The 24861-nt window shown below is 61.1% G+C and overlaps 4 protein-coding genes across 7 annotated transcripts; 1 reads left to right on the forward strand and 3 right to left on the reverse strand.

Moving 5' to 3' along the window:
• Positions 1-554: 554 nt before the first annotated feature.
• Positions 555-4863, forward strand: EDF1 (endothelial differentiation related factor 1). Its single transcript, XM_081280918.1, has 5 exons — positions 555-739; positions 3183-3234; positions 3558-3718; positions 3997-4090; positions 4643-4863. The coding sequence occupies exons 1-5, from the start codon at positions 662-664 to the stop codon at positions 4702-4704; spliced, it is 447 nt and encodes a 148-aa protein (XP_081137044.1). The 5' UTR covers positions 555-661; the 3' UTR covers positions 4705-4863.
• Positions 4864-5193: 330 nt separating this feature from the next.
• On the reverse strand, positions 5194-14286 carry MAMDC4 (MAM domain containing 4). Of its 3 annotated transcripts, XM_081280921.1 has the most exons (28): positions 13100-14286; positions 12859-13032; positions 12650-12775; positions 12351-12481; positions 12184-12268; positions 11924-12049; positions 11573-11710; positions 11294-11382; positions 11030-11203; positions 10791-10875; positions 10516-10704; positions 10291-10419; positions 10050-10181; positions 9829-9953; positions 9639-9750; positions 9390-9506; positions 9179-9313; positions 8919-9055; positions 8643-8850; positions 8432-8569; positions 8200-8318; positions 8021-8111; positions 7787-7933; positions 7489-7623; positions 7250-7377; positions 7064-7172; positions 6516-6691; positions 5194-6338 (listed from the first exon to the last, which is right to left on the reverse strand). In XM_081280921.1, the coding sequence occupies exons 1-28, from the start codon at positions 13254-13256 to the stop codon at positions 6297-6299; spliced, it is 3654 nt and encodes a 1217-aa protein (XP_081137047.1). In that variant the 5' UTR covers positions 13257-14286; the 3' UTR covers positions 5194-6296. The 3 variants fall into 3 exon arrangements, with proteins under 3 accessions (XP_081137047.1, XP_081137046.1, XP_081137045.1); XM_081280920.1 differs by having other exon boundaries at positions 7250-7623; positions 7787-8111; XM_081280919.1 differs by having other exon boundaries at positions 7250-7623; positions 7787-8111; positions 10291-10704.
• A 1244-nt stretch (positions 14287-15530) lies between these two features.
• PHPT1 (phosphohistidine phosphatase 1) lies at positions 15531-16868 on the reverse strand. Its single transcript, XM_081280924.1, has 3 exons — positions 16651-16868; positions 16208-16332; positions 15531-15782 (listed from the first exon to the last, which is right to left on the reverse strand). Exons 1-3 carry the CDS (start codon positions 16808-16810, stop codon positions 15690-15692), a joined length of 378 nt encoding a protein of 125 aa, XP_081137050.1. The 5' UTR covers positions 16811-16868; the 3' UTR covers positions 15531-15689.
• Positions 16869-16997: 129 nt separating this feature from the next.
• AJM1 (apical junction component 1 homolog) lies at positions 16998-23792 on the reverse strand. Of its 2 annotated transcripts, none has more exons than XM_081280922.1 (2): positions 23685-23792; positions 16998-22103 (listed from the first exon to the last, which is right to left on the reverse strand). In XM_081280922.1, the coding sequence occupies exon 2, from the start codon at positions 21859-21861 to the stop codon at positions 18940-18942; it is 2922 nt and encodes a 973-aa protein (XP_081137048.1). In that variant the 5' UTR covers positions 21862-22103; positions 23685-23792; the 3' UTR covers positions 16998-18939. The 2 variants fall into 2 exon arrangements, with proteins under 2 accessions (XP_081137048.1, XP_081137049.1); XM_081280923.1 differs by lacking the exon at positions 23685-23792 and having other exon boundaries at positions 16998-21920; positions 21999-22712.
• Positions 23793-24861: the final 1069 nt, after the last annotated feature.

Consider the following 24861-nt stretch of genomic DNA (forward strand, 5'->3'; position numbering starts at 1 on the left):
CAAGGTTGAGCACGCTGTGCAAACCTGCCCGGCCCTGCCGGGGCCTGAGCGCTGGGGACTCTGGGACCGGTCCTCCGACAGGCCAGGCGCAGCACCGCCACAGGCACACCTCCTCTCCCGCCCCCGCCCCCCGACAGGTGCGCCCGGTTCCCAACACCCCTCTCAGGGCTCACTCCCCCATCGATGCCCCTCCTCCCCCGCAGCCCTCTCCCGGTGCCCCCTCTTCTCTCGGTCCCCTGCTCCCCTCCTTTGCCCGCATCGGTCTTTCCCCGAGCCCCTCTGCTCCCTCATCTCCTTTCTCCCGCACCCTTCTTCTCTCTGGGCCCCGCATCCCTCTTCCCCGAACCCCTCTTCTCCCGCTGACGCCCGCGCCGGCGCCCCCCAGCGGCCACGGGACTCTGCGGCCGCGGGGCCCTGACGTCGCCTCCCCACGTCGCCCGCAGGCGGCCCCGCCACCCGCCACCCAGACGAGCCGAGCGCGGATTGGCCCTGATCTGTGGAAAGTGCCCGCCCCTCGGGCCTCGGGCCAATGGGATACGGGGGCGGGGTATCGGCGCAGGCGCCGGAAGCGGGGAGGCGCCGAGGGGACGTCGCGTCGCCGCGCCGGGTCTCGAGCAGCTGCCGGAGCCGCCCGTCGGACCGCCGCCCCCGCCGCCGCGCCATGGCCGAGAGCGACTGGGACACCGTGACGGTGCTGCGCAAGAAGGGCCCCACGGCTGCGCAGGCCAAGTCCAAGCAGGTGCCTGGCCAGCCGGGGAGCGGCCGGGCCGGGCGGGGTGGTCCTGGGCTGGGTCGGGGAATGGGGCAGTGGGCGGGGACGGGGGGGGCGCTTGAAGACCGCAGGCGTGGGAATTTCGACGAGATGGGATGGATCCGCCACAGGAACCGTGGGGTGGGAGCCCTGGGGACCCTGGAGAGGAGTCGGGTGGGGGTAGGGACTAGGGGCAGAGGGCAAGGAGACTTGGGCAAGGCTGGGGACAAGGGTCAGGGGTTGGAGAACGGAATAAGAACTCAGCGCTGCGGCAGGGGACTACTGTGGAGTTGGGGCCCCGTCGGGTACAGGTGCGAGAACAGGGCAGTGAACCTGGGGTGGGGGTGTGGGGACCAGCGGTGGACTGAGGGGCAGGGCCACTGGGCCCAGGCAGGGCAGGCTCCTCCCTGAGGGTTTTCTCCCTCCTGGCGCCTACAGGTTGTGTCAGTGGTTTGCTGCCCACAGAGCCCAGCAAAGTGCAACATGGGCCGTGGGAGGTGCTGTCTGGGTCGGGGCGGCCCGAGGCCCTGCTGGCAGGTGGACCCTGCCTTTCTGACCTGCAGAGGGAGGAGATCCTGTGTCCTGAGTGGTGTTGGAGGCAGGAGCGGCAGGAGGTTACTACTGTAGTACATCCCTCCAGTGGTCATTGGTGCATCCATGTCATCTGGAAAGGCTCTGGCTGGAGTCTTAGATACACAGTACAAGCCAGGCCTGGAAGGGCTGGGGTCCTGGAGTCAGGCATTCTCCACTAGTCTTGGGCTTATCAGTTGCACAGTCAAAACCAAATTTACTCTCTTTTCAAGGAAACTTAATATCCACAAGCTGGAGTCACATGAACTGTTTGAAAAGCATCTTTGAACATATTACACTTAGAATGGCTCACAAGTTACTTCTTTGAAGCATGAAGAGATGACTTATGTTAATGCTCAGTGACCGTGGACCCCACAGAATCACTGCTATTGGTCATGTTTCCAGGGAGACTGCAGGTTTCTGTGGGATGCGTCATCTGTCTCATTAGGAGTCAGACTCGAAGGAGGCAACACCAGGCCAGCAGGCATTCCTTTCTGCTTTGCAGAGTTGTTAGAGAAGTAACTCTATTTCAAATATGAATTTCTAAAAAGAATCCAATAGTCTCTTTTTTTTTTTTAATACAAAAGAAGTGAACTGTTTCTTAGTAGCAGTTTATTGGGAGTTATCTATGTATTTGATTGAAAAGTGCTTGTATACAGTGGTCCCCTTTGTCTTCAGGGGACACATCCTTAGGCCCTAGTGGATGTCTGAAACTCTGGGGAATTCTGGACCCTGTGTGCTCTCTGTTTTCTATTCATACATATTTATGGCAGTTTAATGTAAGAATTAGGCACAGTAAGACCAATAGGGATGTCCATGTACTGTAGTAAAAGTTACGTGAATGTGAACATGGTCTCTCCTGTGTTTTCCTTGCTGTGCTGAAGTGAGACAATACAGTACCTACATGAGGAGAGGAAGTGAACCACAGAGACCTGTGCAGGGGCATTAGGGTACTGTGTGCGGGTTACATGAACACAGGCGCCACTGTGTCAATATCTTGGCAATTGATCTTATAACTGGGAAGGCTCTGAGTGAATAATGGGTGCCAGGCTGAAGGATTTGTGTCTCAGTAGGACAGAGTGCTGAGGACATGAAATTTCATCACACATTCAGAACATGCAGTTTAAATCTTATGTTTATTATTGGCATTTCCATGTAACATTTTGGACTGAGGTTGATCATGGGTGATTAAAACATGGGAAGCAAACTAAAAAAAAAAAATATTAAAATTAAAAAAAAAAAAAAAGGGCTGGGGATGTGGCTCAAGCGGTAGCACGCTCGCCTGGCATGCGTGCAGCCCGGGTTCGATCCTCAGCACCACATACCAACAAAGATGTTGTGTCCGCCGAGAACTAAAAAATAATAATAAATATTAAAAAATTCTCTCTCTCTCTCTCTTTCTCTCCTCTCTCTCTCCTCTTCCACTCTCTCTTTAAAAAAAAAAAAATAATAAAAAATAAAACATGGGAAGCACCAGGCGCAGTGGCACACACCCGTAATCCCAGTGGCTCAAGAGGCTGAGACAGGAGGATCATGAGTTCAAAGCCAGCCTCAGCAAGGGTGAAGAGTGAAGCAACTCAGTGAGACCCTGTCTCTAAATAAAATATAAAAAAGGGCTGGGGATGTGGCTCAGTGGTTGAGTGCCCAAGTTCAATCCCTAGTACAGAAAAAATAGAACCAGACCATAGGCTGCAAATCCGTGGCTGTGGGACCATTGTGGCCAGCTTGCCCTGTGGGGCCCAGCATCACGTTAGCCCTTCAGAGCTGCTGGTGGAGTGTGGGTTGACTCACAGCAGCTGACACTGTGTGCCTGATACTTCTGAAGCTGGTTTTGATCAGAGACCGTTCTCTAACTTTCTAGGCCATCTTAGCAGCTCAGAGACGAGGAGAAGATGTGGAGACGTCCAAGAAATGTAGGTACCCGTGTCTCCACTTGCAAAATGTGAACGTGCTGCCAGGGTCATCTGCCATGCTGTGCAGTGGCTAGGCAGTGCTGAGGCCCTGTGTCAGGAGCACTGGAGAGCTGGGGGTGGTGTGAGGTCAGCCAGACCATTACCTTCCACCCACTTCCTAAGCTGTCAGTCAGCTCTGGTAGTATGTGTTCTTAGGCCTGTGAGTTTGGGGCCAGTGTCACCGTGGGCCTGGGAAGCCTGTTGGTCTGATCAACATTCTGAAATTGCTTTTTCCTTGTGTCAGTTGCAACTTTTTCCTCTGCTCTATTCATACTGAACCACAGGGGCTGCTGGCCAGAACAAGCAGCATTCGATCACCAAGAACACAGCCAAGCTGGACCGGGAGACAGAGGAGTTGCACCATGACAGGGTGACCCTGGAGGTGGGCAAAGTGATCCAGCGGGGCCGGCAGAGCAAGGGGCTGACACAGAAGGACCTGGCCACGGTGAGGCTCTGGCAGCTGTGGGCCTGGGGAGGCCCGGAACTGATGCTCAGCTGGGGTGGGGTGGGCTCACCACCTGGTGGTTCTCAGGCCTTCAGTCTGGGCTTGCACCCAAAGCTTCCAGGGCAGCCAGGTCAGAGCAGCTGTGGCTCGCTCTCCCGAGACTTGGCTGCTCAGGGTAAGGCCTGAGCCTCCGGGAGCTGGCTGCCCTGTGGGGGCTGACTTGGCTTCTGCAGCACACCCCACTGGGTCGGTGCATCTAAGGCACACCTTCTCTTCAGAAAATCAATGAAAAGCCGCAAGTCATCGCAGATTACGAGAGTGGACGAGCCATTCCAAATAACCAGGTTCTGGGGAAAATCGAGAGAGCCATTGGTGAGTGTCCTCTGGCCTAGTCCTGGCAGGGCAGCACTCTCCTGGGAGGTGGTAGGATGGGAGCACCTGGGGCCTTGTTGTCTGAGGTCAGGCCACTAGGATTCTGCCTGTGCTGTTTGAAGCCCTAAGGAAATAGTGTCACAGGTTCTTGGCCTTATATCTCCCTCTGGCTGCCAGCCAGCATTCTCCCTGAGCTGAGTACAGAGGGACCATGGCCCTCTGGGATCTGCCCTCCAAGGTGTTAGCCACACACCACAGTCTACTCCACAGTGCCCCTCTGCCGTAGCTGAACAAGGGGCTCTTCTGGGATAAGATGTTTGTCCCCATCTTTCTAAATTAGCAGTTCATGCTTTTAAACGTTAGATGCAAAAGTTAGTCATGCCTGTGTGCAAAGCCCTGCCAGGAATGAGGTAGCCCCTCCCCAGGCAAGCCCAGGAAAATGGGGAAGGGAGCTGGGGCCCAGGGCAGAATGGACGCCTGCTGCCAACCTGGGATTGACAGGCTGGCACTCTGGTGCTGCAGAGTGGTGAGCAGGGTCCTGGCTTGTTGCAGGCCTCAAGCTCCGGGGGAAGGACATCGGGAAGCCTATCGAGAAGGGCCCGCGGGCGAAATGAGCACAAAGCCTCGAAACAGTGCGTTCCGGCTGCTCTTCTGGCTGGTTCCCCTGACCACCAGCACTGACGTGGGTCTTCTCACATGACAAGCGGAACATGGGGTCAGGCCTGTGGGCCCTCAACCCATACCTGCTGTCAAACAAAGCAAAACCTTGCAGAGTGCTGGCTCCTCCTGGCTCTTTCCTCCCTGCCCTCATCCCTCGGACCCCATGCAGAGCAGCACCTTCCTGCCGTGGGCATGTGCTCAGAGCAGCCGCAGCATGGAGCTCTGGGGAGCCCTGGGGAGCCTTGGGGAGCCCTGGGGAGTCCGGAGGATGGGCCAGGGCACAGCCTCTGTGCTGCTTTCTCTGCTTTAGCTTTAAAGAGTCCATGGGCATGTGCCCTTCCTGTGGCCTTCAGCCTGCTCTTCTAACTGGGCTTCAGTGGGCGGGATTGTGTCCCACAGGTGAGCTTCATGACAGACACCCCATTGGGACCCAAGGGACCCATCTGCTCAGACATTGACTGGGCATCCATCAACCTTATGGCACCTGCAGACACAGGGCAACGCCTGGCTGTGCCCTGCTCGCGCCTCTGTTCGCTGAGCCCTGGGACAGGCAAGAGCCCATCTGGCTCCTTGGGGCATGTGGTGTCTGAAGTGGCAGGAAGGCAGTACCTGACAGCACAGTGTGGGTGTCACTGCCCTGTCTGAGGACACCCTGCAAGGCCCCAAGTCCTTGCAGCAGGGCCAAGCTGAGGTGGAAGACCAGAGCTCCCAGAACCACCCTGGGGCAGAGGTGTCAACGTAGCTTCCTTAGGAGCACAGTCAAGTCTGTTCACACGCCTGCATGCAGGGTCCCCTTCTCTAGTCCAAAGGCCAAAGGCAGCTTGCCTGGGCCCTGCTCCAGTACCATAGGAACCCTGGTGTCCTCAGCTTCACCCCTCAACCTGGGATTGCTCAGCCCTTTATCTTGGGGTGGAGGCTTGTATAGTAGGCTTGGGGGAGCTGTGGGGGGCTGTGGTTGCCAGGCGCCCACCAAGCCAGCTGCATGTCACCATGTCCGTGTGCTGTCACCCTCAGTGTCCCTGCTGCAGGTGACTCGCATCCCCACAAGGCAGAGGCTGGAGAGCAGAGCAGGTGGGACCCTTGCAGACCCTTGGGGCCTTGGACCTGCTGGATCTGAACAGTGGCTCCAGGTCCTGAAGGCTGCCCTGTGTCTGTGGCCCTGCCTGCCTCATGTGAGGCACATGGGAGAGAGTGAGTCATCCTTGGTCCTGAGCTGTATGGCCCAAAACATGTTTCCTGGGGTCTTTCTTTGGTCTGGTCTGGAATCCTGAGGAGGGCTACTCGCCCAGTGGCCAGAAATGCATGGATAACTGATCTCAGCTTGAAAACTTGGGCAGTCCTCAGGACTGAGCATTTATTCATGGAGCAAGCACCCTGTGCCATACAAGTGGGCAGTGACTGGACAGGGGAGGGCTGTGGAAGCTCTGTGTCCTCTGAGCCCCCAAAACCAGCCTCAGGGGAGGTCAGGTATCTGGGGATGAAGATGGATCCAGCCTGGGGCCAGATCCGAGGTGCATTTAGGGGCCAGGTCCTTGTCTGGGATGGTCTATGAGCTGCTGGTGGCAGGTGCTGGGAGGGTGACTCCATCCTAGAAAGGAGGGAGGAGCCTGGTGACAACCACTGAGAGGCAAGGGCAGCAGAGGGTGCTGCAGGGCTTGGATGGGTGGGGCTCTCCCTTGGGGTCCTGACCCACCACTGAGGCCCAATCTCTGCAGTCAGCAAGCCCAAAGGCAGGCCCCACCTGCCCACACCTGGGGGCTCCTACCGCATTGAAGAGGATGTTGTCAAAGCCAGGTGCTGCCACGTCCTTGTTACTCCTGAAGGGGCAGCCTCCCTTCTGCAGCCAGTGGCGTCCCCCAAGTCCCAGCAGCACCAGGAGTATGAGGAAGAGGAGGGCCCCTCCAACCAGGGCTGGCACCATCATGGATGCTGTCATGCCTCCTGTGGGCCAGAGGGCACAAGAGCCCTTCACACCAATCACCCACCATGCCTGGGGGTGAGGATTAATCCTGGGGCCATCTGGTTCCCCTAGTCCTGCTGGCTCTGGGTTCACCCTCTTCAAATGAGAAAGTGTTGGTACTGTCTACACAGGTTACAGCAGCAGGCTGGGGGTCGTGGACCTCAGCTGTCTGCAACTATGCCAAGGACTGGCCCTGCACTGGGCCCAGGGAGCACAGCCAGAGGCAAGCCTGGGGAGGGGCCCTGAGGGTTAGTGGGGTAGGTGGGGAGGACACAGGGCTGGCCTGGGATTCTCCTGGGCAGTGTGCAGGGTGCCTCCTTGGAACTGTCTCCAACCTGCAACCCAGTGCTTACCCTGACTGAGTGCAGGCTGCTGGCAATGCTGCCCGGCCAGGTACTCCACATCGTCTAGAGCAATGGGCCCCAAAGCTGGCTGACCACCCAGAGTGGCTTCAAACACGATCTGATGGGGAAGGAAAGGGGTGAGGAATTGGAGGGAGAGAAGAGGGAGGGCAGCTCAGATGAGGTGCAGTGTCTCACCTGGAACTCCTCGGTGCTGGTCACCTCAACCTGGACTTCTAGCCACTGGTGCCGCAGGTGTCCACCTTTGCCCCACACAGCCAGCTGGCCCTGGGCACTGCTCAGGAGCACCCTCAGCTCTCCCTTGTCTGGACATGGGGGCTGGGGTGTCAGGTGCCTGGCCTCGTGTGAAGTGGAGCCCCAGACCTCTCTGACCCCTCTCCCCACACCCAGGCATCCAAAGGCCCAGCCCAACTTACAGAAGTGCTCTGGAAATCCCATGTGGTACCAGAAGCGGAGGCAGGAAGCCGTGGTGGCTGGCAGAGGCTCACTGCGCAGCCAGGCCGCCTGACCCCCTGGCCCCAGCACACTAGTTTCGAAAAAGGCAAAGTGGCCTGGAAATAAAAGGCCAGGGTGCCAAGCTGTCCCCTTGACCCTACCTGTGGTCCTTGGCCTAAGGACCAAGAGCAGGCAATGCCATGTGGTGCCATGGCAGAGTGGCTGTGGGGCTGGGTAGTCACTGTCCCAGCTTGGTCCCCTGCTCTGGCCAGTACACACCTGCTTCTGTGCCTAGGGTGTGGTCCACAGTGGGCAGTGGGTAGCGGGAGGGGGTGTCTCCACCACTCCAGTCCCAGCTGTACCTGCCCAGGCCAGGCCAAGCCAGGTGGCTCCAGCCACACAGGCCAGATTCAAAGTCACAGGACCCTGCAAGAACCAGCTGGTGAGCAGAGCTGTCCCCATTGCCCATCCCAGGGCACTGGCCCCCGCCAGGGAGGGGCAGGAGGGCACCACCTGGCCGAGGACAGGGCCCATCCTGAAGGGAAAGGTCGTCCAGTGCGATGTAGGAGTGTTCCATGCCAGCAGCCAGGGCCTCAAACACCACCTGCAGGTCAGGCCAGGCACTCTGCAGTCTGGCCACACAGCGCTCAGGGGGAACCAGGATCCCTGCCCCCCAGGGCCCAGGCACTCACCCTCCAGGCCTGCCCAGCCTGCACATCCACGCTGCCCAGGCGCCAGGCAAGCCCACCGTGGCCATAAACACTGAACACCTGGCGTCTCTTGCCCTCCTCCACGTGGACTCGCAGAGTGCCTGCCAGGCCAGGGCCAGTGGGGAAGACATCCACACAGTGCCCCAGCCCTGCACAGGGCCTGTGGGACACCAGCCCAGCACTGACTCCCCAGGCCCTGCCCACAGCTCCTCACCTGGGTTGTGGAGGCTTAGGTGGTACCAAAAACTCAGGCAGGTGGGCTGAGCCAGAGGCTGGTGCTCCTCTGAGGTCAGGGAGGCCACGTGGCCCTGAGGCAGTGCGAGTGGGCTTGTGTCCACCACCATGTAGTGCCCTGGGGAGTGGCCAGCATCAGTCTGCCTGCCCCTGGCTGATGTCCTCCACCCACCCCTTGCCAGGCTCAGTACCTTGGGCTGTCTCTGTGGTATGGTCTGTCTGGGGGCCCCAGGAGGCGTTGGCTTGGCGCTTCCACAGGCCCTGTCCTCCAGTTGAGAAGCCGCAGGCAGAGTCCTCAAAGGAGCAGTGCCTGGGGGCCCAGCAGGGCCCGGGCCGCACAGCCACGTCGTCCAGCCCCATGGTGCCATGGTACCCATCCCGGAGGCCCTCAAACAGCAGCTGGGGGTAGAGGGCGTCAGCTGGCTGGGGCCTGCCCCCTGCACCCCTCTGCCTGGCACTAGGCTTACCTGGTACTTGGTGCTAGGCTCTAGCTGGTGATGGAGGGTGGCCCAAGCCTGGTGCCAGCGGTTGCCATGGGTGCCTGACCGCGACCATAGCAGCGTGTCCTCCTCCCCGTCCCTCCTCATGATTAGGCGCAAGGTCCCTGCAGGGTGGTGGGGTTTGTGGGGATCAGCCCCAACTGCTGACCCCTGAGGCCCCAACAGGCACCAAACACCTCTTGGATTCCTGGGGCATCCATGGAGGCCCTGCCAGCTCCAAGGCTCACCAATTTGGGGTCCATACAGGTGATACCAGAAGCTGAGACACTCCTTGGGGGTTGCTGGGGTCTGGGGCCCTGTGAGCAAGTGGGCACCACGGCCACGGGCAGGGGGCTTTGTGGGGTCCAGGAGCATGAAAAAACCTGCAGGAGAGGCACAGGCTGGGCTCAGAGATGCGCTCCCAGGGCTAAGGGCCCCCCGGCTTGAAGGCCCTCCTACCTTGGCCAGTGGTGTGGTCATACCCAGGGCCATGGCTCTGTATCCGACGCCAGTGGGCATCTGTGAAGTGGCCCATGTGCCAGCCGCAGGTATTCCGCTCAAAGTTACAGGAAACCTCTGGGGGCAAGGTGGGGTCAGCACCCCATCCACCCACACATCCCTCCTGAGCCCTGGGTGGTAAAGGCTCTAGGGGTCCCTGGAGGTGCGTTGGCAGCCCCCTGGTGGAGGTGAGATGTGGGCAGGAGAGACCTTGGTCTTTCTCAGTGGTTGCAGTAGGGCTGCAGTCCCTCATTGTCACGTTGTCCACCCCGGCCCCCTGCTGGCCAGGGATGTCCCAGTCCACTAGACTGACAAACTCCAGCTTCAACATGGTAGAAGAAAGGGACTTAGGTCAGGGCCAGGCCTGTGCCCATCCCACACTCTGGACTGCCCTTCTTACTCGGAATGGCCGGTGGCGTGCTCCAAGAAGGACCTTGTCCACCGTCCAGTGTCCTGTGCTGCTGCTTGGGGCCTGCCACACCAGCTCCCGGGAGCTGCCCTGCAACACCACCAGTGCCAGGAAGCCTGGAGGGAGGGGTCCCGGTGGGTGAGCCTTCCCCAGACCCCTCCCTCCATGTAGGGGTGTCTTGGGCCTGGGCAGAGGACCTCGGTGGGCTGTACCTTGGGGGTGACTGTGGAAATAGTAAGCCATGTGGAGTTCACAGTTGGGGCCTGAGGGGCCCAGGGGGGATGTGAGGGCCCGGGCCTCAGGCCTCAGCTGTCCCCAGGCCTTCTGTAGAGACAGGAAGTGCCCTGGGCGGGGAAGCAAGGCACTCACAGTCGTGTTCCTTCCAGGCCACCACTCTGTTGCTCAAGGACCCCCAATTCAAAAGGACCCCTGGAGACTCTGGGTGGGCCTCACCAGCAGCAGCCCCGCGAGCGTCCCTGCCGGGCCCCCTGCTTTCCTGGGCTGCAGCCCGCTGCCACTGCAGCTGCCCCACGCTGGCATCCTCCCAGCCCCCGGCCGTGGCAGCCTCAAAGTCCGTGGTGCCTGCAACAGCAGCAGTACTAAAGGGAGGGCCATGGCCACCGAGCCTCCCGCTGCCTCTGGGCGCCTGCACTGGCAGGGTTCTGCAGGAGGCCTCACCGCACTCCTGCTCGTCCTCGCCCTCTGGGCATTGTTCCTGGAAGTCACACAGCTGCTCTGGGGGCACACACAGGTCCCCACAAGAGAGAGATCCCAGCTCACAGACCTCCTGGGGATGGAAGCTGGACGGCTGGGGCTGGAGGGCCTGGACCCAAGGTCGTGTAGGCAGTGACTGTAGGTCGGACCTCCCTGTGGGGTAGAGCTGGGGTCAGGTGGAGGTTGGGGGCAACTGTGCTTCTCCTGGGCAGGCCAGGGGAGGGATTTGGGCAAGTCACCTGGAGCTGTTCTGCAGTGGTCCGACAGGATGAGGTCGTCCAGGCCCACCACGCCTCCTGGACCCGTTTCCCCAGCCAGGAGGATCTGAAGGCAGGGATGCTCAGGGACACACTGGGCCCCTCAGTGCTCCCTGGGGTCTGCTCGCGGACACCCACTCCAGATTCACATGCTACTTGTGCTTTGTAAATGGCTGGACCCCACTCCTTTTGACCCCCAGCCACCACCTGGCCAGTCTCACCTGGAAGGGATGGGCACTCCTGATGTCAACCCGGTCTCGTACCCACACTGCTCCCAGCTCCCCACAGTGCCTCCGCAGGAGGACAGGGTCCTGGGGGGCACTAGGCCCCTGCATCTGCAGGAGCAGCTGGAGGCAGCCGACCTCGGACCCATGCAAGTAGTAGTAGAAGATGAGCTGTAAGTGACCTCAGGCTGGTCAGGGCCTGCAGCATTCAGGCAGACAGGACAGGGGAGCCTGCATGTGTTCCCTTTCCCCAAGTCTCACCGAGCAGTTGTGGGAGCCTGAGGCTTGGAACTCAGGGCTGGAGAGGACAGCAGGGGTGCCAGACTTGGCCACGGAGACTAGGAACATGCCTAGGGGAGAGGGCAGGTGTGAACTGGCATTGCTGGGCAGTTGCAAGGCAGACAGAGCCATGGCTAGGATTCTTTACTTCTTCTTTTTGTGGTGCTGGAGATTGAACCCAGGGCCTTGTGCACGCAAGGCAAGCACTCTATCAATTCAGCTATACCTCCAGCCCATGGCCAGGGTTCTCATGGACCTCACCCTGTGCACTGTTCCAGCTGTGATCTCGGTTTGGCCAGGCAAGGTACTCAGGGCCACCAGCACTGTGGTTCCGGGTCCAGCCTTCTGAGTGGTTCCATGAACCCAGGCCTGACTCAAAGTCAGTAGCCATGTGGTGGCCTTGGGCGGAAGCAGGGCTGTTATGGCCTCCTGCAGCCACAAGGCCAGCCCCAGAGTGGACACTGGCTATTCCACCTCCAGAATGACCATGCCAAGGTATTTCCTCCCAGACCAGCCCCCAGTGTCTTTCAAGGACCCTGGAGGTCAGGGTCCCTCCTCCCAGTCTCATCCTGCTGCCCAGCCCAGCCCAGTCCTGGGTAGCCCTGGCCTCACTGCAGGTAAGCAGGTCTTCGTCGGAGCCATCCCCACAGTTGTCCTCCCTGTCACACAGCTGGTGTGGCTCTATGCAGGCCTTGTTCTGGCACTGATGGTGCCCCAGGGGGCAGCTGGCCTGGGGGGCTGAGTGGGAGCAGGTTAACCTCTACTCTGGCCCCAAGACCTTGGAGTAAGTGGGCATGCTGGGGAAAGGACAAGGTGGCCTGAGCAGGGGAGCAGGTGGTGAGGGCCCCAGGGTGGAGACAGGGTGGCCTCACCAGGCAGCCCACAGCCCCAGAACTCCACATCATCCACAGCCACAGCTCCCTTGTGCGTGGCATTTCGGGTAGCAGAGAAGGTCACCTGAAGAGAGCAGAGGTCCTTAGGGCCATTGGGGTCCAGGCCTTCCCCACTCCTCCCTGCCAGCCAGAGCACTCCAGCTCACTTGGAAGTCACCCTGGATACGGCCAGTGGTCACCACCAGCTCCTGCCAGCTGGGGCCCCAGGGTCCTGCACTCTTCCACAGTGTCAGCGTCTCTGTACCATGGGTCAGCTCCAGCCGCAGCTCAGCCACATCTGCAGCAATTGGGGAGGCCCTGGAGCAGTTGCAGCCCTACACTACCTCCCCTGAGCATGCCAGCTATGCCCTGGCCACCCTCCTCTGGGGTGGGTATCCTCCTTTCTCCTTCCAGCCCCTCTCCAGAGCCACCCTACCCTAGATCTCTGGGGGTCTTGGGCACACACCTCCAGATGCTGCATGGTACCAGAGTCTCAGCTCACAGGTGGGGGCTGCCTCTTGCAGGACAGGGGAGCGCAGGGCTGCAGTGGATGCCTCCTTCCCACGGTGGGTTCCCACAGCCATGTACCAGCCTGGTCCAGGTGGTGAGGTCAGGAGATGGGCAGCAGGGCAAGAGGGGAGGGTGGGAATGCACATGGACTTGTGGGGGCCTCACCCAGGTCAGTGCCAAGTGTGTGGTCGGAGTGAGGCCCGGGACCCTCCAGCATAGCCCCTGCTCGGTCTCGGAGCCAGCTGTAGCCTGAGGTGCTGATATCCTGCCAGCCACAGGTATCCTGCTCAAAGCCGCAGGTGAAGGGGGTTCCCAGGATGGGCAAGGCCCCATGGTGCCCTGGGAGAGTGGGTGGTCAGATGTCTGCCCCAGCACTGGCCTGCCCACCTTCCCGGCCCCAGCTCACCGCACTGGGCCTCGTCTGAGCAGTCCCTGCAATCGCACACAAAGTTGCATGTGGCCTTGCCGGGGCTCCTGCAGTAGTCAAGTAGCCAGGCCCAGCCTGGGGACCATGCTGCTGGCAGAATGACAGCCATGTGGGTCTGGGCAGGGTAACTGGCCATCCCACTTTGCCCAGGACTGATTTTAGCTCTGGAAGTTCCATGGACCTGAGCAGTGCAGGACACTGGGCACCCAAATTCGGGGCTCAGACTCACAGGATCAGGCAGGAAAGAACCTGGGACCCACAAAAAACTGTCAGGAGCAAACAGAGCACTTCCCCATGTTCCAAGCCCTGCTGGCCAAGCAGAGGCTGTAGAGCAGAGGTGGGTGTACACAGGGAATGGGGCCTTCAAAGAGGGATACCCCCGGGCTGAGGTTGTGGCTCAGTGGCAGAGCACTTGCCTGGCATGTGTGAGGCACTGGGTTCAGTTCTTAGCACCTCATATAAATGAGTAAAATAAAGGTCCATTGACAACTAAAATAAATAAAAAAAAAAAAAGAGGGACACCCTTGAGGAAGGTACAGGAGCCCACATCACTCGGGAGAGAACTAAAAGGGCTCCCAGGAGGATGTCCCCCAAGGAGACACAGCATTGGGTAACCCAGTGTCCCCCACAAGCCTTGCCATCCAAGGTGGCAGAGAGAGAGCTCGGAAGATGCACCGTGATTGCCCCAGGGCCTCTCCTTCGGGCAGAGAGGTTTGTTCCTTGGCAGGCTGCCGTCCTTCTCTAGGGACTCTGGTGTCAGCACTGGCATAGCACCTGTCCCCAGCACCCAGGCAGCAAGCTCAGTAAGACCAGCTGACTCACCCACAAGCAGGACCAGGGCAGGCAGGAGGGGGCCCGGAGGTCGCATGGCCAGGCTGGAGGGAGTGAGGCTGAGCCGCCTGGTGAGGACTCTGTCCGTTATCAGTCTTCAGCAGCCCCACAGGCTGACTTGGCTCTAACCAAGGGGCCTAGTCCCTTTTGTGCCTCTGGCCCCTTGGGAGGGCCCCACTCAACAGTGATGGGCCAAGCATCTAGCTGTAAAAGTGTCCTCAGGAGGGCCCCTGGCCCCTGACCCAGGGTTGGATTTCACTTGCCTGGCTCTTTGTGACCAAAGGTCAGGCCATCCTGTGCACCTGCTCAGCCTTCCCTAGCAGAGGCTCTTTCTGGGGTGGCAGAAATCACTGTGGCTTCTCTCATAGGGCCTCTGGCCCCACCTTGGTACAGGTCAAGGTCAAGGGAGCCCACCCCAATAGCTGCATATAGGATTCCAGCATGTGTACCCCAGAATCTACCTTTGGGTTCTCCACCTTGGGGACAGTACAAGCCCAGTATGAGGGCGTAACGTTCTCCCTCCTGCCCCACATGTAGCTCAGGCTATGGATTCCCACCCCTTCATTTACTCATCCTTCAAAACTGCCCTGAGCCAGGTGCAGTGGTGCATGCCTGTAACCCTGCTGCTTGGGAGGCTGAGTCAGGAGGCTGGCCTGGGTAACATATGGAGGAGACCTATCTCAAAATAAAACAAAAAACAAAACCCTTCAGACTGTCCTGAGCAGCCATAGGCTGGGTGGTCTGTAATAGGCACAGGGCTCCTGGAAGCCCAGGAACTTCTGGTTCTCTAGGAAAAGACTCACAGTTGGGGCACGAGGGACACCAGGACTGTGGAGGAGCATGGTTCTGCCTGACCTCCTGCTGTGTGACCTCAGGTTGCTGGTCTGTAGTGTCTGCAAAGGGCCTGCCTGGAGAGGTGGCCTGGAGGGTCTAGCCGTGGGACCTGCCAGCTTTAGCCCTGGCTTCCCCCAGCACCCACTGTCACTGCATACTATGTCCTACTGTGCCTGGGGGCCCCAGGGCAGGGGCCAAGGTCCTGAGGGTGTGAGAGTGTCCAGGAGAGGGGGCTCTAAAAGCTGGAAGCCCTGGCCTTGTCAGAGTGAATGGGACCCAGTAGTGGTCCATGTGTGGCCACAGAACTCAACCCTGAAAGCAAAGGCTGTGGGTCACACCATCTGTGTCCTTGGCTGGCAGTTGCTCTGGCCACACGAGAAGTCTCCAAGGTGGTCCCAAGGGCCTGTGATAGCCAATGTTAGCTGGCCAGGACAGTGGCCACTGGAGCTCCCCTGCCGGGAACCTTGGGCTAAGCTCTGGGAAGGAGCACCTGTGTATCTCAGGCCTCACCTGGCCACAGGGGACCAGGTACTGACTCCTTGTGCAAGGCCTTGTGGGGCCTCTTCCGGGGTGTCCTTGGGGATAGCAGTTGCAAAGGAGCAATCAGACCATAAATGGGAGTACCCTAGGGCCCCTTATCAGACCCAAGGGGCTAAGTGTGCACTGACACGCCCTGGGGCCTCCAGAGGCTGAGTAGAGGGGTCCCCAGTTATGACCAAGGGGCAGGAAGCCAAGACACAGGAACCGCAAGGCATACCAAGCTTTTAATTTCCACAAGCCTGGCTGGTCTGGCCTCTGAGGCCCAGAGGGCTGGCACATTGCCAAGAAATGCAAAAGAAAAGGGCTGGGCCAGCCTCTCAGGAGGGATTCCAGCAAGGACAGAGTCCTCAGTGGGGGCTGGGCCTCAGTAGCCATCATCAGCCCAGGTGACCTCATAGTCAGGATACTTGGCCTTGATCTTCTCAGTTGAGACGGAGTGCTGGGCACGACCATAGCCCTGGAAAGGTGACAGTTACTAGCTCCACCTGGCCCTTGGCTCTGAGAGTCCAGCCAGGCCAAGAGTGGGCTTAGAAGGGGTACCAAACCCACCACCAGACAGTCCTGGGCACACACAGGTGGGGGCACAGAGGGCTCCAGAAGTGAGCTTGTGGGCTCTGAGTTGCACCCTAGCAATGACTGCCCCCAAGAGCCCCCCAGGTCAGGGAGAGACCCACCCAGCCTCCTGTTCCAAGGCAACTGGCCTCCCACCCCTAGTGCCACTTGCAAAATGTAGGGGAAGCCTTAGGCCCTTGAGAGAGAGAGGGTTCTGAACCCACTGGGAGAATCCAGGTCTCCTGTGAGGCAAGTCAGGCCGTTCTGTGTGGGGTCAAATGGTCCAGGGTGGGCTTTGTAACCAGGACAGGGACCTCAAACAGGGCTCACCATGGAGTAGCCATAGACGTGAATCTTCTTGTCCTGGCTCTGGTGGGAGATGCGCCCACCCCCCAGGCACTCGCAGTCATAGCCCTTCTTTTGCAGTTCGCCAGACACTTTGTCGTAGATGTCGGCTGGGATGTGCAGAACAGCTTCAAGAAGTGCTCAGGGTGCCCTTGGAGGCCACCTCTGAGCAGCCCCTTCCCCAGTGGAAAGGAAGCCCCTCCCGGCTGGCACAGGGATGAAGGCTTCGATGGGATGCTCCAGGGCGAGCACCGGGGCTAGGGAGGAGTCGGGCCGTGGCACCCCTTCCTGCGCAGGACCCAGACTTCTCTAGGTGCTGGTGCAGGACGAAGCCCACCAGGACCCACCGCCTCTCCGGCCCGGCCCACCGCCTCTCCGGCTCCGCCCACCGCCTCCTGGCCCCGCCCACACGCGCGCCCCGCCCTCACCGTGGTACTCCGCCCACTTGTAGCCACGCACGATCTCCTTGCACTCCCCGGCCGGAGCCCCGGAGGGTTGCGTTGAGTGCACTCGGACCAGCACGTATTTGAAGACGCCGTCCGGATCGATGTCCACTTCAGGAATCTGGGCGAGATCCGCCGCCGCCATGTTCTCCGGAGTGCCTGTCCCCGGTGCCGCGGTCCCTTCTCCCACCCAACCCCGGGTTGTGCCGAGTGTCGGAGGCGGGCTCTATGACAGCTATGGCCAATCCCGTGGGTACATGCTGCCTGAGGCCCGGAGCCTCAGCCAGTCGTGCCCCGGACCTGGGGCACGGACTGACCAATCGCGGTGCAGTTCCTTGCAGCCTTGTGCCCACGCTGCCGCATTTAAAGGGAAAGTGGATTAGGGAAACGAGAAGTGATTACGGGCAGCCCACGGAAAAATTCCTTTTCACTGGGGTTGGGGGAAGGCACTTTGGAGGGGGACTGTTACGCGGCCCGTGAAGCAGGCGTAGGACAGGAGGCCCCAGGGATGCGCCCAGGAAACCCCCCAGTCCCCAGTGCCACGCTTCCGAGCACACACCAACCCCCCGAGGGTCGCACCCCACCGGCCGAGGAGCTCCCTCCCAGAGCGCCCCCCCCCCCCGCGACCAGTGACCTCCCTCGCCAGACACCCAGGAAGAGACAGCAAGCAGCAGCTACATTCAAGTTCTATTTTACTTGGTTTGAAAGCGCTCGCCCTCTAGAAACGATTCCCATCCAGGGGCGTTCCTGTGGGCCCTCAGGCGCAGGGCCCAATGCGGAGGTCCCGTGGCGGGGCGCAGCAGCGATTGCAGCAAGCGGGGCACCGGGCCGGTGCAAATCGCAGGCCCGGGCGGGGGCTCAGGAGTGTCGGGGTGGAGACACCGTCAGGGGTGAGAGCAGGGCGCGGAGGCAGGGCTCACAATTTATCGCGCTTAATGCCCCCTCCTCTGGCTCCGAAGGGATTAGAGGATCCACGAGGGCCCTTGCACAGCGCCTGGCCTATCTCCTTTCTCAGTTACACGGTCCTCTTTGGAGCCCCTGTGCGGAGCAGGATGCCCAAGGGAAGAGTGGTGGGGAGAGTGCACAGCGGAGGGCCGTCTGGGTGTGCGCTCCCCAAGGCATACCAAGCTGGTGAGTAGCAGAGTGAGAGCACTGGGACCTCTGTGCAATCGTGCAGTGGAGGGACTTGACCTCGGGCTTGTCACATAGCTCTTCAGTTGAAACTCCATTGGCTGCTAACTCACTCCTCTTTCTCTACCCGGCAACTATCTGAGGATCCCCCTGAACCTTCCAGGTCCTTCCTTTGGCAGCAGGTAGATGCAGCTTCCTGGAAGGCCTCTGTGCTGTCCTCCCAGCTGGTCCATCCTATGTACATGCTTCTGACCTCCTGCCAAATTAGGGCCTGCCTTTGCATGCCCACCACCAGGTTCTACTCTGGCACCTGTCTAGGGCCATCTTGTTGGGTATGGGCAGACCCCAGACCCTTGCCTGGCATGTGCCCACACCCGGATGCTCTGCTTTTCCTGCCCCAAATCCCCTCTGGCTGGTGGGCTTGCCCTTGGCTTGAAGACCTCTGAGTATCCAACCTCTCCTGCAAGACTTAGACCAAGGTGGTCAGAGGTGAGAGGCTGCAGGATGAGCAACACCTCAGAGTCTGGCTCAGCACTCACACATAGCTTTCTCACTTGGGGCATGGATGCACGAAGGCTAATCAGGTGTTCTCCAGGAAGAAAGGTCTCTGAGGAAGTCACACCCCAGAGACAGGAGGTGAGCTTAAAGTGTCTATGCTAGACTTTGGTCAACACAGGCTCCTGGACTAGCAGGGAGGGAGAGCAGAGGCTTCATCAGAGCCCCAGAGCAGATATGGATCCATTTGCACGAGTAGGGTCTGTGCAGTAGTGACCCTCAGCAAAAAGGCAGAGCCTGGAGGTCCTCAGGCCCACCCCACCTCCCAGCGGGGGGCACCTAGGGCGAGGACCGGTCTCTGTGGGCCGGGAGGGCTGACTCTGGAAAGTGGGAACTGGGCAGCCCGGTGAGTTGTTGTGGGGAGGAAAGAGTTGGGAGAGCACAGTGGGGTGTGGGAAAATGGGGGGAGCTGGGAGCGGGGGAATTTGTCCGGGCAGGGCTCAAGAGAAGCAGCATGAGGGGCTGGTCTGGGCCTGGATGGATTCAGTGAGTGGGCGGGGCTCGGGGGCGGCCCTGAGTGGACCGTGCGGGGCCTGAGTGGGCTAGGCAAGGATTCTGATCAGGGCCTGAGTCTGGTGTCCTCAAGCCTCACATGATATCGTCCAGCAGATTGGCGCTGGCCACCCAGTCCAGCGCGCGTGGCTCAGAAGCAGCCATGATCATGCACATGAAGGGGCGGCCGGTGCGCCGGTCTGTGGGGTAGATGGTGGTGGGCGTGAAGCGTCGGTTGGCCTCCACGAACTCACAGAGCTGCTCATAAACGCGCGGGAACTCGTGGCGCAGGAATACACCTCGCAGCCGCAGCTCCCTTTGGATGTGGATGAAGGCCACCTCTCTAGCCCGCCGGCCCGCCTCGCCCTCTTGGTCCAGGCCCGCCGTGCCTGGTGGCGGGGTCAAAATCAATGTTTCCATGTCAGGCTCACGGCCCCGCACGGGGGGCGGCCGCGCCGGACTGCCCGCAGCCAGTGCCACCTTGGCGAACTTGCGCACAGTGGGCCCAGTGCTGCGAGGCGCGGGCGCCGGCCGAGCGGGCGCCCCGGAGGGCGCGGTGCCCGGACCTACCGCCACCGACACACTGAGTAGGAAGCACTCGGCAGGCTCATAGAGCCGCCCTGCGGCCGCCAGCTCTCGCGCGTAGCTGCCCAGAGGCGCTGCGTGTGTAGCCAGCTCACGCAGGGACAGGTAAGTGGGCGACAACAGCAGCCCTTCGAGACCGAAGCGCAGGAAGTTGTCGGCCGAGCCAGGACTTGGGAAGCCCAGGAAGAGCACGCCGCGGCCGCGGGACAGGAAGCCGACACGAGCGATGCGCGAGAAAGCGCGATGCACGGGGCCGCTGTCACGGCAGAACTGAAGCACGTGGCGGCACACGCTGCCTACGCGGCCGTACAGGCAGCGCGCCTTGTGTGCGTCCCAGTCCTCGCGGCGGCACAGGCGTGAACAGTAGTAAGTGTAGCAGCTGTGGCAGGACTTGAAGTAGAGGCAGGCGTTGAACATGGTTTCCGTGCGCCGGCAGCGCGCATTGGAGCAGGTCATCAGATCGTCCTCGTCCGCACTGGGTTCTGGAGACCCGTTGGCTGCCTCGCCCGGGCCTGCAGGCTCCTCGACGCTGCCAGCAGAGGCAGGGGGCGAACGCGGAGGCGCCAGCGCCGCGGCTCCAGGGCCCGCGGGCCGTGAGTCCAGCGCGCTGCGGCGCAGCTGGCGGCCCAGCCCCTCTGCCGCCGGCTCTGGGGCTGGGCAGGCCGGTGGTCTGGAGTCGATGACCAGATCGGTAATGAGCTCGTCTAGTTGCTCTAGGCTGCGCTGGCGGCCAGAGGTGGGGCCCATGGGAGCCACCGACGCGGGCAGACGCGGCCGGCCTCCCGGCAGTTCCCAGCCCCTAACAGTCGGGCGTTCGGCGGCGCGCAGGTCGTTGTCTGTGATGGTAATCTCTGGAGTGACATACCAGTTACGGCTCAGGCCCTCCCCCGCACGGCCCTTTTCGGACAGCGAGGTCTCAGACAGCGAGAGCGCCGCGTAGCGTCTGGGTGAGGTGGACAAGTTCACTATTACTGGCGCGCGCCGGCCTTCGGGGGATGCGCCCCGAGGCTCCCGCACCTCCCGCCCTAGCAGGTTCTCATAGCTGCGGCCCCGGCCTAGGGGGTCCTCCCGGCGGGGCCCTGGCGCCAGGATGTTGTCCCACGAGCGTGAGTAGTGGCGGCTGTCTGTGGCCAACCGGGGCGGGCTGGTGCCGGTGCCGCCATGCCACGAGGCCAGCAGCGGGCCGGGGACCGAGGGAGGCACTACCTGCAAGGTGCGGTAAGGCCGGGGTCCCCAGTCGGCCCAGGCTGAGCTGTTGCGTGAGTGCGGGTAAGTCCGAGCTAGGGCGTCACGCTCGCGGTACCTCCCGAAGTCCTCTGTGTAGAAGGTGTGGGCCCGAGGATCCTCAGGAACGTAGCGGGGACCAAAGGGCAGTCCATAGGCCCTGGGGACCTCCCCGTAGTAGGAGCGGGAGGGCGGTTCCTGGATCGGGAAAGTGCGCACTTCCCCTCCATAGTAGCCGCCCCCACGCCTCGGACTGGGACCCCGGGTCTCTTCGGATGGGTAGGGCCTAGGGCAGTAGCCATCGAAGGGAGGACCAGGGCTGGCCGGAAACCCTCCTGCATAGCCCTCGGGCTCCTCGGTGTAGAAGAATTGTGTAGGGCCTGGAGGTGTGCTGAAGGGCTGACTGCGGCGCTCAGAGTAGTCCCGAGGCCCAGGCAGGGGCCCGTCGCAGTACAGCGCCCGGGGGTCCGCACAGTACAAGTCACTGGGGGTGGGGGTACGCGAGAGCGCCACGTGGCGGGGACCAGGCACCGTAAGGCCGTGGAACTGCGGGGCTGCACGGGCCCAGGACGTGTTGTCTACGGGCCCACAGGGCCGCGAACCCCGGGCGGCGTGCTGCAGCACAGCGTCATCTGGCTTGATGTCCAGTCGGCATCGGACATGGGGGGCGGGCCCCGTGGGGGGCTCTGGTGGCGCACAGCGGCCAGGGGCGGCACACAGGGGCGTGATGCGGCCAGGGCCGCTCCGTTGTGGCTGCAGCTTAATAGGGTGCAGTTCGTTGGCGAGAGCGCTCAGCGCGGGGTACGCAGGCTCCCGGCGAGGCGACCCCTCTACCCGCATCGCACGCTGAGTCTCCCGGCCTCGGCGCTGCAGCACCGGCGGCGAGGTGGGCGCCGGTGCCAGGCCCGGGGGCGCGCGGGGCGCGCTCTTGGAGCGGGCGCGGCGCCGAGGTTCGCCTTCTCGGGGCCGCGCGCGCGGAGCAGCGGGCTCCAGGAGTGGAGGCTCTGGGTGGGCCTCCATGGCCGGCCCGTCCAGTGCCTCCAGGAAATCGAAGCTGCGGCAGTGGCGCTTGTTGAAAGGCGCGGGCGCAGCAGGCCGGGCCACGGATTGCTCACATGGCTGGCGCCTGGACGCTGGCCCCGGGGCCGCCACCTTGATGTCCTGGTACACGGTCGACACCAGCAGGTCCGGTGGGTCCGTGCGGGTCATCTTAAAAGACGTCCCCAGGCTGGCGGCTCCAGCTCACGCGGCCTTTTGGGGCTTTTGCCCTGGGGGGAGACGCGGGTCAGGGCAGCCCCCTCTGCAGCCCAGGCCCCTTACCCTCCCACCACCCTGGCCCGGCTTACCTGGGGCGCAGGGAGTGAAGCAACCCTGGCTGCAGGCCTTTGCCAAGGCCGCAGGCGCTTGCTCCATGCCGGCCTTAGAGGTACCCATGCTGACCTTAGAGATTCCTGCAGATGGGGGTGGGCCAGGTCAGCCTGAAGGGCTTAGCCTGCAGTGGTCCACGCCTTCTTGTCCCTAGGCAGAATTCCTCTCCTTGCTAGTGACCCCTGGGCAGGTTTGGGTAGACAGAACCCCCTTTCTTGGCAGAGCAGGCAGGCGGGTAGGAGAGGAAGGTGGGGAAATGGTCCTAGGACTGCTGCCCTCTGGTGTCCACGGCTGGAATGATGGGGCTCATTTTAGCTTTACTGGAATTGATTTACAGGTATAGATTCGTGTTCAATGCCCGATGCAGAGTGACCCTTTTAGTTGTGCAAAGTGAGAGGGCAAGTCCCAGGACCCTAGCCTTCGCCAGTCCTACAGAAAGTCTCAGACATCCCCACTAGCCTGCTGACCAGGCTGAGCACAGTACCCCTCCCTCAGGGTTTCAAGGGCTGGGGACACTTGACTGCATCCAAAGCATCCAAAGCAAAAATGTCCTCAACTCCGAGTGGCCCAGGCCATAAAAAAGTCCTCAGAGAGCATGCCTGGGCCTCCTTTGACCCCAGCTGTCTTGGGGTGGCTGAAATCCACCAAGCTTGATGGGGCAGGCAAGGAAGGCTGAAGATCGCCCCCACCAGCTTTGCATAAGTGCACATGGACACCGCCCGGTGTATACATGGCAGCCTCAAAGTCAGGCCCAGGCCATGGAACCATGTACTTATGGCGTCCATCTTCCTCAGCTGAGAATTAGCTCACTCGGCCAGGAGGCTGCCAGCTGCGGGGGGGTGGGGGGGGGGGAGGCAGGGTGGAGGGCGGGGAAAGCTCCCCCACTGCCTCCCAGGAGAGGGCCCTACCCCCTCCTCCTTCCACTCCTGAAGGCTCCATGGAAACCTGTGGTTCTTCAGCCCCTGAGCTGCAGGCTTGGCTGGGTCCAGGCTCGGGTTCAGATATGGGCCACCAGAGCCTCCAGGTCCCCAGGGCCAGAGGCTGGCTGGGGAGATGCTCAGAAAGAGGTGACAGCCCTCCTCCTCCTACTCAGCACCCACTTGCGGGGCATCTGCCCCAGGATAAACTGGGGGAATTAATGAGGGGCTAGCCATGCCCTCACCTGGCAGGACTGTAGGTGGACAGGCTGTGAAGGGTCAACTGTGTCCCAGCTGGGCATCAGCTTTCTGCTCACAGGGCTGCTTTTGGGTCAGGGCCACTAAGTCCAATCTACGTCCCCATCCCAGGCTAATACCCACACCGGTCAGACCCCTCTTTCATCCTAAGCTCAAGGCCAGGCTGGAATCTAGGCTGGATGACAGGGTGTGAGGCTCCACCCCAGGGAGGTGACAGCCAGCGTTGCCAGCTGCGGCTGTCAGGACCTGGACTCTGACACCCCCTCCCTGTAGGGATCGGGTGGCGTTGGGCAACTCCAGGACCCTGGGTCTTCTGGAGCCCACACAGATGGCCAAGCAGCCTTCCTTACCTCCCAGCCCTGCCCTGGCCTGTCCTGGAGCAGCCATCGCAGGAACTAGCCTGTGCTGCTTGGGGGCGGGGATGTCCCATCCTCTCAGATAGCTTCTGCTTGACAATAGCATGCTAGGCAGTTCACCCTGGCCTCTTACCTGGACGTTGCCCGAATCCTGGGTGGGCTGCACCAGCTCCAGCCGGGTCCTCTGTATCCCCCGCACTGCTGCGCTCTGGCACCGGCAGAAGCTTCCAGGCAGCAGCGCTGATCCTGGCCTGGCTGCTCAGTACTGCCCCCAATGGCAGCCAAGGGGGCAGCACTTAAAGGGGCCGCACCCGGTGGGGGCTGCGCAGCAGGTCTAAGGCCCGGACTGGTTTGCTCTTGCTCTGCTTTGGAGCTTTGCTGAGCACAAGGTTTTCAACATTCCCAAAATACAGGTCTCAGGGTCCTGAACCACGTCCAGGAAGAAGCCTGATGGTCTCACCAGCACCACCTCCAGGGCACCTGCATAAGCAGCAGGCAGCTTGGCAGGGCCTTAGGTCAGGGACCTGGAGGAGCCCCAAGCCCTGGCCTCACTGCAGACTGGTCAGGGGCTCCCAGATTGCATGTCTCCGGTTGGGCCCAGGCAGGAGCAGATGGGTAACTCCCTGCCCTGTCAGTCTTCCCAGGTACTGTCTATTTTGGAGCTTGAGGTGCCAAAATCTCAGCAAGTACCTGGAGCCAGAGTGGGCCCTTGGCTGTTTGTGTCCAGGCCAGTGGGCTGCGATTGCCCACTGCCCACCAGGAGGGTCTGCATGTGGCTCATTCTTCAGCCACATGGCTCTGTCCTCACTCCAACTCTTGCCAGCCCTGTGACCCAAGTACCAAGCCCTGGGCTATTCCAGCTGAGTGGGGAGGGGAAGGATTCCTCTGCTGTCTGACAGGAGGAGGTACTTCCCCTGTCCTGTCCTGCTGGGTAGGGCCCCCACTAGTGTCCTACTAGGGCCACCACAGTGCTGCTCTTTGTGGTCCTGGGCAAATTCATTTGCCATGAACCTGTCCCACGTCAGGACCTCACAAGCTGTGGGCCACAAGGCCAGGCTCTAAGGTCAGCTGATTCCTGGCAGAGACCTGCTCAGCGGAGAACTGTGCCTCCAGGACATACTGCACCCTGGCAAGGGTCTAAGGGGAGAGTTTGGGCATTTGAGACAGGCTGGCCTGGCCTACTGCATGGGCAGGAGATGCTGCACTGTGCCCCATCCCTAACGTCACCAGCTCGCAGCTCTGCCTGCTGGCCCCTGGAGGATTCCATGGCAACATCCTATGGTGGGCAGGGGCTGGATGCTGCTGATTGC

This window comes from Spermophilus citellus, assembly GCF_964194105.1.
Source record: "Spermophilus citellus genome assembly, chromosome: 2".
Lineage (NCBI taxonomy): Eukaryota > Metazoa > Chordata > Mammalia > Rodentia > Sciuridae > Spermophilus > Spermophilus citellus.

Excerpts from the sequence above, each read along its gene's own strand:
- EDF1 (XM_081280918.1), top strand. The coding sequence starts at position 662 with ATGGCCGAGAGCGACTGGGACACCGTGACGGTGCTGCGCAAGAAGGGC. Across the intron at positions 740-3,182 it reads CGCAGGCCAAGTCCAAGCAG|GCCATCTTAGCAGCTCAGAG; the intron begins GTGCCTGGCCAG and ends CTAACTTTCTAG. Across the intron at positions 3,719-3,996 it reads CACAGAAGGACCTGGCCACG|AAAATCAATGAAAAGCCGCA; the intron begins GTGAGGCTCTGG and ends CCTTCTCTTCAG.
- MAMDC4 (XM_081280919.1), bottom strand. The coding sequence starts at position 13,256 with ATGGCCAGTTACCCTGCCCAGACCCACATGGCTGTCATTCTGCCAGCA. Across the intron at positions 11,383-11,572 it reads CAGCTGGAACAGTGCACAGG|GCATGTTCCTAGTCTCCGTG; the intron begins GTGAGGTCCATG and ends CCTCTCCCCTAG. Across the intron at positions 8,319-8,431 it reads CCTAAGCCTCCACAACCCAG|GCACTCTGCGAGTCCACGTG; the intron begins GTGAGGAGCTGT and ends CTGGCCTGGCAG.
- PHPT1 (XM_081280924.1), bottom strand. The coding sequence starts at position 16,810 with ATGGCGGCGGCGGATCTCGCCCAGATTCCTGAAGTGGACATCGATCCG. Across the intron at positions 16,333-16,650 it reads CAAGTGGGCGGAGTACCACG|CCGACATCTACGACAAAGTG; the intron begins GTGAGGGCGGGG and ends TGCACATCCCAG. Across the intron at positions 15,783-16,207 it reads ACGTCTATGGCTACTCCATG|GGCTATGGTCGTGCCCAGCA; the intron begins GTGAGCCCTGTT and ends TCACCTTTCCAG.
- AJM1 (XM_081280922.1), bottom strand. The coding sequence starts at position 21,861 with ATGACCCGCACGGACCCACCGGACCTGCTGGTGTCGACCGTGTACCAG.